The sequence below is a fragment of the Pituophis catenifer genome, unplaced genomic scaffold (genome assembly GCF_029215685.1).
Source record: "Pituophis catenifer annectens isolate HBS135680 unplaced genomic scaffold, rPitCat1.0.hap2 SCAF_3, whole genome shotgun sequence".
NCBI classification, from domain to species: Eukaryota; Metazoa; Chordata; class Lepidosauria; order Squamata; family Colubridae; genus Pituophis; species Pituophis catenifer.
In genome coordinates, this window is record NW_027256883.1 from 146,003,069 (window position 1) to 146,016,601 (window position 13,533).

Sequence of the window (13,533 nt, forward strand, 5' to 3'; positions counted from 1 at the left end):
CCACAGCTGACTTAAAGGTAGATTAGTTGCTTAAAAAACAATTGCTTTATCCTTCTCTCAGAGAAGATTTAAAGAGTTATGAATAGCAGTGGGGTGCACCAGAGAAAGTATCTGAAGATGGGGAGATTGGCTGTGCTCAGGTGCATTGAATATATGAGCGTGCTGATGTTATCAGCTCTGGGTTTACTTTATTCACTTAATGTTTAAAGTACTTGCCTCAATTTTGCAATTTCTTAATAAGCAAAAGGATGCATGGAATAAAAAGGTAGAATTATAAGATGAAAACAGTTAAAGGTAAGAGGTTGAAGCTTAAGCTGTTTTTATAAACATCTCTGTTTTATTTGAAAATTAAATGCTATGTGAGTGACAAATGAGAAGAGCTTTTTAGAATTATATTTGGCTCTTTTCCATAACATGGAGAAATTAAATAGGTGGGCAAGAGTGCAAGTAAACTATTTTTTAAAAAATTTCTTTGGAAGTGGAGCAGAAAAATTGAATCAAGTCCCATTGGGTCGGTTGGGGAAAAAACAGGATAGTAGTGTGAGTCACAGATTAAATTCTTCAAAACATATCCCCTGTAATAAATTAACAATGTTTGCAAATATTTACAAGGGTCGTTCTTATCCTTATATTTTAGAAATCATTTCTGGACATGCTGTGGCCTTAATCTTGAAAAGCAAATACTAGTGCATGTTTTCTTGTCAGTTATACAGTGCTGTATATTACAATTGATTGTATGAAGTGCACTTAGTCTTATATACAGATCTGTCCTTCGATAATGTCGTATATGTTATCTTCCATATTTGAGAGAATGGAACAGCCTGCATTTTATGAGATTTGTAATCCGATCCTATACATACTCCCATTTTAATGAGATTTTAACTGATGCTTAAAATTGCAGCTGTTTTGAATGGGCAGGTTTGTTACATAGGTTTCAATCCCACATAGAATAAGTCCCAATAAATGCAGAATGCTTTGTCTGTTTCTGATAGATGTAGCAAAAATATAACGAGCTCGGTTCTGTTCATGCAGAAGGTTATTTCAGATTACTGCTCAATTACAAGTTGGTTTAAAATACCACTCTGCCTCCAGCTGATAGAATTAACTTTAATGAAGTTATTTTGCAAGTTTCCGGTATAGTCGTAGAACTGGATGTTATGGATCAGTAGTAATTTAAGCACAGGTTTATTCCTGTGAATGCCTCATAAAATGCAAAAGATGGTTTCATCCAGCTTGCCCTGGATTCACAAGTTCACAACGTTTTTTTCCCATAAAAACCACAATTTTGATCACCCAAGAAAAATGGCTAATATTTTCAACATTTGTTTAAATGATCGCCAGACACAGTTGCCTTTTATCCCATTCTGATTTGTTCTATGTATGTATATGTTGCCCAAACCAGTAGATCCTGGATCAATTTAGAATTTCATTTCAGCAAGATGTTCTGAAATCATGACTACAAATTTTGTGTTTTTCGAAGAGGATATACTTAACAGAATTTCAGTTACATTGATTAAATGTATCAGTAGAAGCTAGCCATATATTTAATTTAAAATCATATATGCACATTGCACAAAATACAGCTAAAAAAACCAGGCCATTGGTTAGCCATCACCTGCCCTTAAATTAGCCACTCAAATTATATCCTGCATATATAAAGCTGCATTCTACTTGTCCAGAATATAGTTTACCTTAGAATAAATTGGTTGTGGCATTTTTTTAAATCTAAAAACATCTGTGTAGTATCCACATTGCAAAAAAATATGGAGTTAACATAGATGGGCAAGGAACTATTCAAGATTGAGTAAAATCACAATAGATTGAACATTGAGTGACAAACACTTGTGTTTTGCAGGATTTAATATCAAAGTGGACTGTATAAATTGCATGAAATTCTTCAGAAACCTTTTGACTTGCAGCTTTGACAACAATAGGCAGTAAAATGTATCTTCCATAAATTGTGCTGGGAAGAGTCTTACATCTACATAAGCAGTATTTTATAAAATATTTTTTACTATATTCCTTGGAGGAACACCTGCCTGTTTCAAAACCTGAATATTGCTTTTACGTTTAGTAAATGAATAACTAGTATGGGTTCTGGCATTTATATAGAAACAAAACTGCAAGTTTCCATCTTATTGAAAAATCCAAAGTATTGTATTGCACAGAATATAACCTGCTTAAAAAGCATACTTCTATTAAGAGGTGTGATTAAAGTGTATATACATATGACTGTGGGAAAATCAGCTCCTTTCTTTTGTTGCACTGGACAACTGTAACTTCTGAAATACATTGATAAAATGCTTTGTATCTTTATGAAATTTTGTACAAATTTCATAAAATTACTAAGTTTTCAAATGTAGAAAACATTACTACATAGGTCTGCTTCCTGATTACTATAAAACGAAAATTAGATTGCAATAAAACTTAAATGAAGTTTTTTTCTTTAAAACCAGTATGAGAAGGCAAACTTAATGTTTTGCAATCAAAGAGCTGGTTTGGTATAGTGGTTAAAGCAACAGGCTGGAAATCAGGAAAATAACTTCCAGTCCTGCCTTAGGAAAAACTCCCAACTGGGTGACCTTGGGCCAGTTAGTTTCAGCCCTAGGAAGGAGGTGATGGCAAACCACTTCTGAAAAACCTTGCCAAGAAAACTGCCAGGGTTTGAGTCTTCCGAGAGTACGGTTGAATGGAGGAAAAGAAAGAGATCCTTTCAGGTTCGGAAACAGAGCAACTGAGGAATCCAGGAGATCTTGAAAGTGCAGTAAGTGCATATACTATAACAAGGCATGTAAAATGAATGAACTTCCGGCTCATGGATCAATTTATGGACAAAACGTTTGAAGAAAACATTTGCTATAAAAAGTGTGGTAAATAAGGTGGAGCTGACTGGGTCTTGGACTCTTGAGAAGCAGCAATTAAAGATGCTATGCCATTTCACCGAATGATCAGATACTGGAAGAACAGACGTGAAAATTCTGACAATTTCCACTGGGAAAGCATTCTAGATCCACTGATTTAAATCCTAGGGTTCTGTAAATGATGTTGCTGCAGGTGGCAACAGCTGATCAATCTCCAATAGGAAGCCTTGCAGGGTTGGATCCGTTTAGTACTTGGATAGGAGACCTGCAGATCTAGCTTAGACTAGATTTGGAAGTTCAACAAAAGTCAGCAGTGTAACAGCTGCTGCTACTATTACCAAGACAATTTCAGGAGTCCTTCAAGTCACCAAGAGTTGAACTCAATTTGGATTTCATTTTAAAGTTTATAATTAGAACGAAATTCTGGACCAGCTGAAGTTCCACCTGTTTTCTGAAGGTAGAGAGTGGCAGTGTCAAACATACTAAGGAATGTGTGCAGTTAGGCGTGTAGTTCTCTGCCACTGCCATAACTTGGGCATTTGATCTCCAGACTTGTATGAAGCTAAACACAAGTCAAGGCAGCAAGATAGGGTGAACTTGCCTTTCAAATGATGGAGAATGTTTTGTTTAGATTACATTTAGGTTTACTCTTAATATTGCATAGGGAATACTTCCATCCTGGAAAAGGATTTGAAACTGCTTTGTGCTTTGGTGTAAAGTAAAATGTCTGAGGGCTTTCATTCCATCAAACTGGTACGTCACAGTAACTTTGTTAGCCTTTATGGTGCCACAAACCTCGAAAGTTCAGCGGATTCACAGATCATAAGGTCCCTAAGAATCACCCTAAATCAAACATTAGGATGTGAACTATAATTCCCCCAGTGTCAACTTTTAAATCCTTCCAATGAGATGGATCTAAAATAGTTTCTCGAGTCCCATTCTATCAGTGGCTGAAGGAGTTCCAGGAGAATTCACATATTTTCGGTGTTGACTAAGAAATGCAGTAGCTCTGCTCCATTTCCTAGCACAAACGGAGATTTTATTTTAAAAAAATGATCAAACTTTCTAGCAAGTGATGTTCCTATTTCTTCAAATGAATTCACTGATTATCAATTGAACCTTAAATTAGAAGTGCTTGGATAATTCAAGTATTCTCTTCCGATTGTAGAGGGGGGAAAATGTCAGTCCCTCTTAATAGTTTCTAAAAAGTGAGTGACATTGACAAACTAGAAGCCAGGCGCCAAAGCCAGCTCCATCAGGAACGTCGTATTTTAGGGGTGGGGGGAGTGATATAAAATTTGGTTTAAGCTTCATCAATATGTCGAGATATTTTACAGCTCTTTCCTTATCTGTTTTGTATTGGGCTCTTGAACTGATTTAATTTTTCTACTTTAGGTTTTAGGAAATTGGTCTTTTGTTCCTGGTCATATCCATGATGCTACTGTGAGTGAGTTTTTTCAAAGAAAGCACCAAAGACATTCAGTTCCAAAACACTTTAAGCCAGTGCTTTAAATAAAGTGAAAAAGAACCTTTGTTATATTTTAATGCTCAAATAACCTCTCTTCACCCTCCTGCTCCACTTCCCCAGAAAATATTGGAACAAATTTTGTCATCAACATAAAATAAGTTGGGAGACTGCAATTTTATATCTCCTAAACTGGAAATATAACGGGGGTATTGTAAGTATGGAAACAAAAATGAATGCTCTTTTTCCAGCTGCTTTGATGTATTTTTGTGTATTTTAAATTTTGGTCTGTAATTGCTCTTATACTACATAATATAAGCATTGCAGCATTGTAGTTTTTGGGATTCACACACAAAAATCATTTGGGGGTGTTTCAAAACTTAAATTTGTTGTGGCAATTCCACTCATGCCCAGGTGTGCCCTTAAGGCAGTGTTTCTCAATCTTGGAAGCTTGAAGATGGGTGGACCTCAACTCCCAGAATCCCCCAGTCAGCAGTGCACCCATCTTCAAGCTACCAAGATTGAGAAACACTGCCTTAAGGGCTGGTACTTCCTACTGTTTACCTGAGTTGGCTGCTCTGATGATATAGGAGTTCCTCACAGACATTTCAATCCCGTGATTTGCTTGCATTGTCAGATGTGAATGCTGATGTACAAACTACACAGAGTGTCGAGTTTCTTTTGTTAACTGGCCACCTAGTTTAATTGGGTTAGGGGAAAAATGGGTTAGATTGGCTTAAAGGCTTATTGAACTCACCCTTCATGTTTCTGTGTGAACGACTGCAGCAGCTTCAGTTCCTGGCCATTCTGCCCCATGTCTTGTCTCCCAATCCTACAGAGAAGGGGTCTCCAACCTTGGCAACTTTTAAGACTTGTGGACTTCAACTCCCAGAATTCCTCAGCCTGCTTTGCTGGGAAGTCTACAAGTCTTAAAGTTGCCAAGGTTGGGAGACCCTTGCTACAGAGTATTAAATTTGTCACAGCTTAGGAAAGGCTTCTCACAGAAACTCCTCATTTCCTCTGTTTTTTTCCAACTTCAAGCATTCTACGACAAGTGTCAAACTCGTTTTTTGCAGAGCTGGGGTGGGCGTGGCCTGAGCGTGACACATCCGGTGAGCAGGCTGCCAGCTTGACACCCCTGTTCTATGACCACTGCTGTAGCTGATCATAGTGGTTCTCTCAATTCCTCTTATTTTGCTAATATAGGTAGTCCTCAATTTAACAACCACCACTGAGCCCAAAATTTCTGTTGTTAAGTGAGACATTTGTTAAGTGAATTTTGCCCATTGTATGACCTCTTACCGCAGTTGATAAGTTAGTAACACGGTTGTTAAGTGAAACTGGCTTCCTCGTCGTTTTTGCTTGTCAAGAGGTTGCAAAAGGTGATCGTGTGATCTTGGGACACAGCAATGTCATAAGCATGGGTCAGTTGCCAAGCATCTGAATTTTGATCACATGATCATATGGATGATAAAAAGGTAAGTGTGAAAAACGGTCATAAGTCACTTTTTTCAGTGCCATTGTAGCTTTGAACAGTCACTAAATGAATTATTGTTAAGTCGAGGACTCCGTGTACTCTCGAGGCCAGGATTTTTGCTGCTGATTTAGAAGGGTAGGTTCCAATCTTTATTACAGAACATGCAACTTGCATCAGCCCCGTTGGTGTTTCAGACACAGTGAGCTATGATCTCACCTAATAGTGAAGTGTGGGGGATTGGATTCTCTCCACTGAAAATGCCTGTAATGAGTCAGCCAAATGACATGTTACACCTGTCAAAGACCTTGTTTTTCAATTGCCATGACTATGCCTGCTGCCTGTCCTAATTTATGCACATACCATTTTATTAAGAATTTTAATACTATAAATACAAACGAAACTTAAAGAGAATAAAAGTTAAAAAATGCAAAAGAATGTGTGTGTGTGTGTGTGTGTGTGTATGTATGTATGTATGTATATGTATGTATATGTATATGTATATGTATATGTATATGTATATGTATATGTATGTATGCGATTTCCAGCCTTCATCACAAACAAATCTAGTGATTCTCTATGGTTACAAACATTTATTGCTTCATCCAAAATTCCACCTCTTTATCTATAAACAAATCCATGCAACATCATCTTTTCAGTCCTGGTGTCACCAAAAAAAAATTTCCCAAAATACATGCTAACAATGTATCTTGTTTTAATGTTAATCAAAAAACAATTTGATATCCTTTTTATTTCTAACCATGTTAATCTTTAGTTCATTCAAATATTGTCATAGGATCTGTTTTTCTCTATTTCTTCTTTATCTCATCACACACAGTTCTTCAAGGCTTTAATAAGCCTCTTTTATAAATCAAGTAAAGAAACATCCAGGTCACACCCTTGGTTTGTACTTCTCTTTTAAATTTTAAGTTTAAGTAAATTTAAGTCAGTTTCTTTAATAAATCCAGTGAAACATCATTTTTTAAAGTAATTGTCTTGGTCTGTCAGTTATACACCCACTTTTGAAACCATTTCTATCTTGTCAGATAAAATTTGTTCTATATGTCATTTCTTCAATAACATTGAAGAACATTTGGACATCTATTCATAGAAGCAGAAATAATTACTGAAATTGTCAATATTGTAGCTAGCATTTTCTGAATTCATTTTTCAAAAGCCGCCTTTGTAGATTCATTGATATAACAATGAATTTTGCAATAGTCTCACTGCCTTGTAAATCTTTCCTCTTCTTAAAAACTTAATCCCCTCTAGTGCCCCGTTTTTGAAATCATGAAATTGCTTATCTTTCTTTTGTTTTATAAAAATCAAAACAGAATCTAATGCCCCTGAGAAGCGTTTGGGAGTATCACGAGAATAGCACCCCTCACAGAGCATAGGTAGTCATAATGCTTAAGAGCAACATTCCCTATATCTCTGCTCTTAAAAAAGGGTTCTCAGTGAAAGAATTACAGTCCATTTTTATAGCATCCAGAGTAAGTTTTCCATCCAAAAACCCTGGATTTCTTCGAAAAGAACTTATAGGGAAAATAGGCAATGAATTGAGTTCAGATCCAGAGCTGTCTTCCTCAGAAGTCATAATGGCAGGTGTGATGGTTGGCAGGTAATCTGTGGCATCCTTGAGTGGATTAACCAAGCACTCAGAAAATACTTGGCTTTCATTTGGATCTTCAGGTATAAGTTTCTTGTACAAAGATGGCAACTGATAGTTCCCAGTACTATCTGTTATATTGGTAGTCAAAGAATTGCAGTTGCTAGTTCTCATAGATAGTGCCTCTCTCTCGGAATTTTTGTATATGTGCCCATCCATAAAAGTAAAGCCCTGTCTTTCAATTAAGATTTCCTTTATTTGTAGAGTTTCGGGGTCTTCAGAACTGACTGGGTGGCTTAAAAACTCTGTAGAATTGGAACTTGATTCATCCTTAAGGAAGAAATTGAGAGAAAACGTGAGTTTGATAATAATATAAATATACCTTTCTTTAGAAGCAAGCATTTTTGCACAAATGTCACTTTTATATAACTGCTCGGCACAATTTGACATTCATAAATTCTTGTATAAAGTAGGTTTTTTTTCACCACAATGTTAACAGATTCTGACATTCGTATGAGACTGTCACATCAATAAATTTGGCATATGTTTTTGATCTGAGAAAATCTACATTCGATAAGAGGAAATCTTAGAAAACTGAAGCTAAATTATTTATATTTACTCTTTTTTCTCTCTCTGCAAATTTAAGGAAGATGTTTTTCTATTCAGAGAGAAAAGTCAATCAGCTGGGTTGGAGTTATAAAGTAGGTTGGTCTACCTCTGTAGAAGAGAATTCTTTTGCCCATGTAGAGTTGGCTGGATCTGGATACCAACCAAATACCAGAGCAGAAAAGAGAGAGAAAATCCTAGTGAGAAAAAAAACAAAACAAAAAACAATGCAGCCGTTAGTTTTAAGTGATAATAATGCCACAATTGTGGGATGTTAAAATATCTCTAGAAATTATTAAACTAGGCAGAGCTATATGAAACTCTTCTGGCATGAGTACAATAAATATAGTCCTCAATTTATGAACACAATTGAACCCAAAATTTGTGTTGCTAAGAGAAATTTGTTAAGTGAGTCTTGCTCCCATTTTATGACTTTTCTTGCCACATTTATTAAGTGAATCACTGCAGTTGATCAGTTAGTAACATGGTTGTTAAGTGAATCTGGCTTCCCCATTGATTTTGCTTGCCAGAAGGTTGCAAAAATAAATCACATGATTGTGCAACCAAATTGTAAATCCCATGACCAAGGGGATGCTGCAACGGTCATAAGTGTGAAAAATGGTCAAAAGTCACACTTTTCAGTGCCGTTGTAACCTCAAACAGCCAATAAGCAAGCTGTTGCTTGCAAAGATGGTTGGAGGTTTCTGCCCTGTAAATTGTGAAGGTCTGATTTGGCCTGCTTAAAGTAGCAGATTTGGGTTATTATAAAGGTGCAGAAAGCTGCCAATTATTATTCCTACAAGGGATTTGCTATTTGACTTTTTTGTTTTATGAAAGTGGGAACCAGTTCCAACTGGTCTAGTTGTTTAAGGCAGTGGTCCCCAATGGTTCTGGCCAGTGGTGGATTCCTCCCGGTTCCGCCGAGCCGGTAGCGGTGACGATATGATGTCACTGAACCGGTTCTCTTTGTTTGGGAGCTGCCCACCACCGCGTTATTTTTACCTTTTATTTGGCCCTGCCCCCAATCTATTCGCTGCCTCCCGAGTCCCAGCTGATCGGCTAGAAGGAAAAAAACTGTTTAAACTCTTGCTGCGGGGCTTCAAAGGGCCGCCCTACAGCTGATCAGTGTTAAAAGACAGTGTGGTGGTAGACCAGTGCCTCCAAGAACAAATGAGTAGACCGGTACCTCCAAGAACAAATGAGTAGATTGATGCCTCCGAAAGCAAATGAGTAGACCAGTGCCTCCAAGAAAAAATGGGTAGACCGGTGCCTCCAAGAACAAATGGGTAGACCGGTGCCTCCAAAAACAAATGAGTAGACCGGTACAGTTCTGCAAGCAGTTAAAAGCCTGGTAGACCAGTACCTCTGCTAAATCCTAAGGAGTTGTCACATGACCATCAAACCACACCCACAAAATAAGCCACGCCCACAGAACCGGTAGTAAGAAATTTTAGAACCCACCCCTGGTTCCGGCTCTGCGGATTGGTGGCAGCGAGGTGGTGGGGGGAGGCGATGGCTTTGTGCGCACTATCTAATCCTGCACATGCTTTGAGCCAGTCACTCTTTCTGAGCCCAACTCATCTTATAGGGTTGTTATTGTGGGGAAAATAGGAGGAGAAAGTATTAGGTATTCTCCAAAGCATTTGAGGGCAAGACAAGAAGCAATGGATGGAAACTAACCAAGGAGAGGACTGACCTACGGAGAAATTTTCTGACTGTAAGAACAACCAATCATTGGAACAGCTTGCCTCCAGAAGTTGTGGGAGCTTTATCACTGGAGGTTTCTAAGAAGAAATTGGACAGCCATTTATCCAGAATGGTATAGGGCCGTGATGGCGAACCTATGGCACGCGTGCCACAGGTGGCACATGGAGCCATATCGGTGGGCACGCGAGCATTGCCCTAGCTCAGCTGTAGCACACGTGCACACCGGCCAGCTGATTTTCAGGCCTTCTGGGCCCACCATAAGTCGGGAAACAGGCTGTTTCCGGCCTCTGGAGGGCCTCCAGCAGGGTGAGGAAGGTCCATTTTTTGCTCTACCCAGGCTCCAGAGGCTCTTTAGGAGCCTGGGGAGGGTGAAAACTGCCTTCCCCACCACCTCCAGAGGCCGGAAATGGCCCGGGGCACATTGAATTGAATTATGGGTGTGGGCACACACGCACCCCCCCACTCCCTCCATTTTTGGCACAAAGGTTAGCCATCACTGGTATAGGGTCTCCTGCTTGAGCTGAGGGTTGGACTAAAAGACCTCCAAGTTCCCTTCCAACTCTGTTATTCTGTTTGTTCACCATCTTATTTATAAAAATACAATAAAGGGGGGATATAAATTAAATGAATAAATATTATTCATTACTGTTTACTTTTCTCTCGCTTCCAAAAGCAAGTTTTAGAAGGTGGCCGCTCTATAAGCATTTGATGGGCATCTTTCTCCATATATCTTCAAAGTATGTATGTTTGCCTAAGCCAGGGGTCTGCAACCTTAAACATTCAAAGAGCCATTTGGACCCGTTTCCCACAGAAAAGAAAACATTGGAGCCACAAAACCCTTCCCGTGCCTGACTCTTTTTGAACAGCCACAAAACTAGCAGATGTAGTTGAAGTAAACATTCTGTTTTCTTCTGAAACTTTTCTCTTCTTGGATTTATCCATGGTTGGCCTACCGGGGGTTGAAAAGCTCAACCAGCAGGTGTTGCACACTGGCGGTTGTGACGCATATTTTGTGTGACGGAGCCACAGCAGACGGGTGAAAGCCATATGCAGCTCCAGAGCCGCAGGTTGCTGACCCCTGGCGTAAGCCCTTTCTGGTTGGCTTTTGGGCTCTTAGTGGAGTAGTAGACATACAATAGAGGGGCTGCTAAGATAAAGGAAAGGAAGAGGCAACTAAAAAGACAGAAAGATAATATTAGAGCATCCATGTTTAAAACAGGCTCTTTTTGTAGACTGCCCCTTTGGCTTCCAAAAATGAAATACTATATCCATGGAACCCGGTCAGGTATCTCGCTGAATATACATGCATATCTAAAGATAAGGAGCTGAAATGTATGGATGCATTGGAACACAACAAGGCAAAGTATAGTTAAAGGTAGAGCACCGAGCAGAATCATCATGAAGAATGAACATGTTGAAGGAATTGTTGTTGAGAAAGGCACGATATGGACTGTGTTTGCTGTGGAGGAATTTAGGTTTTTTATGGGTCCGCAGACAGCCATTAATAGCCTCCCTGTTGGTATTATGCTTTTAAAATTAAATAAAAAACATCCTGCTTAACTTCACCCTACATGTCTCAACTCATTCTGGATATTTTTACAATCAAGGGAGTGCTTTCCCCTGTGAATTATCCTATTTAATTCCATTTTTATTGTGTTCTAATTTGATGTCACTCTACATCTAACAAACACTAATCATCTAAAGCAGGGGTGTCAAACCTGATTGCATCGCTGTATCTGTTTGACAGGCTTGATCTAAAGAAAGACACTTTGGTGTATTGGTTAAGGCCGTGATGGCGAACTGCTGGCATGCGGAACCCTTTCTGTGGGCATGCGAGCTGTCACCCAGCTCAGTTCCACTGTGCATATGCATGCACCTCCTGCCGGCCAGCTGATTTTTGGGATGCACAGGGCGTGCATGGGGGGCGGTAGGAGCACGAGGGTGCGGCACCCCCGTGACCTGTTTTTGGGCTTAGGAGGCTATAGGCCCAAAATGGGGTGGGGGGGAGAATAGGGGGTCATGCACGCATGCACAGGCCCCCCTTGCATTGCATTATGGGTGCCAGCTTTCATGGGTGCATGCGTGGGGGGTGGAGCATGGGGGGGTTGCGTGTGCATGTGCAGGGGGGGCGGGGGGAATGTGCGGGGATTGTGTGCACATGCGCAGGCCCCCCGCATTGCATTATGGGTGCCGCAGTTTCGGCACACAATGAGAAAAAGGTTAGTCATCACTGGATTAAGGCATCAAACTGGAAACCAGGAGATTGTGAGTTCTAGTCCGGCTTTAGGTCCAAAATTGCTTGGTGACCCTGGGCCACTCAGTTTCCCTCAGCCTTGGGAAGGAGACAATGAAGACAAAGAAACTTTTGAAAAACCTTGCCAAGAAAACTGAACACACCTGTCCAGGCAGTCTCTGAGAACTAGACATGATTAAACATTAAAAAAAATCATCTAAGAAAAAAAATTAGGATCACTTACTTTTGCCGAACAGCTGGTATATAGCAAAAGAAGACTGAAAGTGTGCTAATAATGCAAATGGTTACAATTGGAACCCAGTCAGAAACACCTATAAATCCACCTGTTATATTAAAGACAAAAGCACAGGTATTAAAACATTACAACTTAGATTAACCAGAATTTAGAAATCTGATATCTTTTTGAACACATTAATTTATTTAGTCTCTTACAACTTTTTTTGAATGAGATCCATGACACATTACTCCGTAAGACACATATGTTACAACAGGTAGCTTCAACTTACAACCATTCAAAATTACGATGGGCTCAGAACAGATGGTTTACAGCCTATAAAGCACTTTTGGTCATCCTAAAATGTTATACCACATCATCACCCCCATGGTCACATAAACACATTTTGGCCGCTTGGTAACTGTCTCACCATTATGGCCAGTTGCATGACCACAATTTGGGATGCTTTTCGCTGGTTTTCCATTTGAAAGAATGGGTTCACACTTAATGACTGTGACATTCAGTTAAAGACTGCTGAAAAAAATATAAAACCAGATCTGGTCACATAGGTGCCTCAACTTATAGCCATAACAACTGGTGCCAATTGTGGTTGTATATCGAGGACTAGCTGTTTATTAAAGCAACCACCCTGGATACTTTCCTATATAGCAGGGGTGGGCAACTGTGTCCCTTTTACAAACTGTGGACTTCAACTCCCAGAATTCCTGAGACAGCCAAGCTGGCTCAGGAATTCTGGGAGTTGAAGTCCATAGGTTGTAAAAGGGACACAGTTGCCCACCCCTGCTATATAGTAATCCCAACCTTCCAATTGGAGAAGATAATTTAATAACTCTTGCAGCTTATTATCTAAAAATCAAACCATTTCACCCAACATTTTGACAGATGATTATGTGCCTAACATGAATTTGTTTGGAAAAAAACCTCAGCCGTTACTTATAATGGTGACGTATTATAATTACTTTTTATGTAGATCAGCTCTTCGTTCCCCCTCGGGCTTTCTCCAGCATTTGTAGAAGCTGTCATCCAAATAACATAGGAAGCACCAGCCTCTATGTTTTTTATACAAAAGGGCTGTGGGGCTGGATTAGAGATCTCTGATTGGAAAAATAAAAAGGTGAAAGAATAATTGTTTCACAACATAAGCTCTTATCAAATCAAGCTGCATATCTTTGCCTTTGTGATTTAAGGCAGTGTCCATTTCTTTGGGCACGGAGGAATGCATCCAGTTTTGGTCACCACACTATAAAAAAGATGTTGAGATTCTAGAAAAAGTGCAGAGAAGAGCAACCAAGATGATTAGGGGACTGGAGGCTAAAACATAC

At 39.3% G+C, this 13,533-nt stretch overlaps 1 protein-coding gene across 1 annotated transcript in view; it reads right to left on the reverse strand.

Annotated features, from left to right (window-relative positions):
• Positions 1-7,226: 7,226 nt before the first annotated feature.
• IL12RB2 (interleukin 12 receptor subunit beta 2) overlaps positions 7,227-13,533 on the reverse strand; it is a 29,733-nt gene continuing 23,426 nt past the window's right edge. The window contains exons 13-16 of the mRNA XM_070939475.1: positions 13,171-13,305; positions 12,200-12,299; positions 8,125-8,212; positions 7,227-7,739 (exon numbers count right to left, since the gene is read on the reverse strand). Coding sequence (XP_070795576.1) covers positions 7,227-7,739; positions 8,125-8,212; positions 12,200-12,299; positions 13,171-13,305 — 836 coding nt within the window. The remainder of the gene's footprint in view (positions 7,740-8,124; positions 8,213-12,199; positions 12,300-13,170; positions 13,306-13,533) is intronic.